At 48.0% G+C, this 3030-nt stretch overlaps 1 protein-coding gene across 1 annotated transcript; it reads left to right on the top strand.

Annotated features, from left to right (window-relative positions):
• Positions 1-1046: 1046 nt before the first annotated feature.
• Positions 1047-1919, top strand: LOC147063987 (uncharacterized). The gene has a single exon (XM_085959129.1). The coding sequence runs from the start codon at positions 1047-1049 to the stop codon at positions 1917-1919; it is 873 nt and encodes a 290-aa protein (XP_085815255.1).
• Positions 1920-3030: the final 1111 nt, after the last annotated feature.

The raw sequence follows: 3030 nt of genomic DNA, 5'->3' as shown, positions 1-3030 counted from the left end.
AGTAAATAAGAAATTTTACAAGTCCAAAGTGAATTTGGAAAAAATTAATGGGTGTGGGCAGAGCAAAATGACCGCTTGCTTTGGACGGCCGCCAAAATGCGACTGAAGCAAAAAAGTGAAGAAGTAGGCGTGGATTTTGGAATTGTGGAGGGCGCTTGATAAGCCTCAATTACATTGAGCTTCTTTACGAGCTGTTTATTGGCGAATTTCAAAGCGGGCGATTCAGCTACTGCGCTTTGATGATTACACACAAAACTTTCCATTCGCTGAGAAGCCACAAGCCAGCGACTATTTTGATGGAACGTATTCGTTTTTTTACCGGGAGGTTGGTACTGCGCTCTACTGCGCAGACGCAGTAGGCCCACACGCAGGCGTGTAGCGTGTAAAGTTGACCGGCTTTCAATTTTTCTCTGTAGAGTGTTTACAACCTACTTATTAGCTTATTCGATGATTACACTGGGCGACATTACAGGCAGATTGTAAATTCGCCAATAAACAGCTCGTAAAGAAGCTCAATGTAATTGAGACTATTTGTTTACGATTATGAGGTTCGTTTGCAGGTGATTTAAGAACGATTATCTTGTTAATCGCTCGCTTGTCTTCATGTAGTTGGCCGCACTTTCAATCAGCTTAATAGTTCTTTGCGTGATTGGTGACACTAACTTCATACGCACAAATTACGTTGATCAGTGGCGAATTTGCAGCAAATCGTGATGGGTACAAAGTTGCTTTTGTGAGTAAGATTCTTGAACGAAAATGGAAATGGCGAAAAACCGCGGGAAAACACATAATTTAATATGATGTCGTATAAAGTACAATCGATTGCTCAAACAGTATCAGCAGCACGAATTGTTCACTGGCAGCTTTTGTGCGTCGTTTTTATGGCGAGTAAAGCTGTTTATAAATTGTCACAGTGTAATGTCAGGCGATGCACTTAAAAGTCACAAATTCCCGGGAAAATCCCGGGAGTTGTGACGAGAAGAGATGACTCCTACAGTGGTGAACCCGACGTTCCATGCAACCGCAAATTCAACATATTCAAGACAATGCCGAGAGGATACGACGACACCCACAGCCCCGCCGCAACCAGTAACAGCGAACTTTTAAAGGCCGTCGGAGATGTCAATAGGGTCGCTGTACAAATCCCACCCTTCTGCCCAGAGGATCCAGAGATGTGGTTCTGCATGGTAGAAAGGAGTTTTACAGCATCAGGAGTCGTAACAGAGGAGACTAGGTTCGGGTACATCCTGGGAGCATTGGACCCACGGTATGCGTCCGAAGTGCGAGGCATCATATTACGCCCACCAGACGAGGGAGCATACCAGCTCTTGAAAAAGGAATTGATTCGCCGCCCCAGCTCTACTCAGGAGCAAAAAACAAGACGTATTCTAGAACACGAAGAGATGGGGTATCGGAAACCATCACAGTTTCTACAGCATTTAAGGACGCTTGCCGGTACCGCCATCTCCGACGAAGTCCTGAGAACCTTGTGGATGGGTAGGTTGCCACACACCATGCAGGTAGTGCTCGCCACCCAAAAGGACACAGATCTGGACAAAGTTGCGGACCTTGCTGATGCCATGGTGGAAGCCACAGCCAGACCGTCAATCTCGAAGGCAACAATGGAAGCGCTGATTGAGACCAGGATGTGGAAACTTACATTGTCATTGCAGGAGCAAATGACAAGGATCCGAGATGAAATCGCCGGCATCCACAGCCGGAACTCACGCCCACGGGCAAAAAACCACGACCGGCGGTTCAACAGCCGCTCACGAAGCCGTACAAGTGGACGTTTATCCAGTCGCAACAGAGAAGATACCCAAGGCAAATGCTGGTACCACCATATGTTCGGAGCAGCCGCACAGAAGTGCAGACAACCCTGCAGCCATCAAGAGGGAAACGCTCCGGGCATTCACTGATAGCGGCTAGCGAATACAGCCCAATGCCAAGCCGCCTATTTGTCACCGACCGCAACACGAAAATACAATTTCTAATCGACACAGGCGCCGATCTCTGTGTGTACCCACGTTCTAAGGTTCCGGGACGTCTAACAAAAACCACATACGAGCTGTCAGCGGTGAACGGTACGGTAATCGCTACATACGGGAACCTTCCGTTGTCAATAAACTTGGGCCTATGACGAGACTTCACTTGGAGGTTCGTCATTGCCGATGTTAATAAGCGCATAATTGGAATTGATTTTTTAATCCATTTTGGATTGTTAGTCGACGCCAAGAATAAACGTCTGTTAGACCAAATCACTCATCTCACCACTTCCGGAAACCGCAGTACGAGAGAGGTCCTGTTGATCCAAACCGTTTCAGGCAGGTCCAGATATCACACGTCCCGATGGCACAGTCAAAACGCCGCATCACACAACAAAATATCATATCAATACAGCACCGGGACCACCAGTGGCTGCGCGCCCAAGGCGACTCACTCCGGACAAACTACAGATTGCGAAGAGGGAGTTTCAAGATATGATGAGACTTGGAATCGCTCGACCATCAGGTAGAGTTGGGCATCGCCGTTACACCTGGTCGCCAAATCGAACGAACAATGGCGTCCGTGTGGTGACTACCGAGGTCTGAACGCCAGATCCATACCAGATCGGTATCCCGTACATCACATCCAAGATGTTTCCCAAGCTCTCCGCGGGAGGAAGGTATTCTCCACCATCGACCTGGTCCGAGCATACAATCAAATCCCAGTCGCCGAAGAAGACATACCGAAGACTGCCATTACGACACCTTTTGGCCTCTTCGAGTTTCCATATATGTCGTTTGCCCTCCGCAAACCTTCCAAAGATTCATCGACGAAGTACTACGAAGGCATGGACTTCTGCTATGCCTACATCGATGACATCTTGATCGCTTCAAGCTCAGAAGAGGAACACTTCCAACACCTACAAACGCTCTTTACACGCTTGCAGGAGTACGGAGTCGTGGTAAACTCGAAGAAATGCGACGTCGGCAACTCAACGGTCACGTTCATTGGATACCTCGTATCTTCGGATGGCATCTGTCTACT

Source organism: Rhyacophila brunnea, unplaced genomic scaffold, assembly GCF_057557595.1.
Source record: "Rhyacophila brunnea isolate RB1 unplaced genomic scaffold, BYU_Rbru_1.0 scaffold_8, whole genome shotgun sequence".
Lineage (NCBI taxonomy): Eukaryota > Metazoa > Arthropoda > Insecta > Trichoptera > Rhyacophilidae > Rhyacophila > Rhyacophila brunnea.
This window is presented reverse-complemented; position numbering and strand designations above follow the sequence as displayed.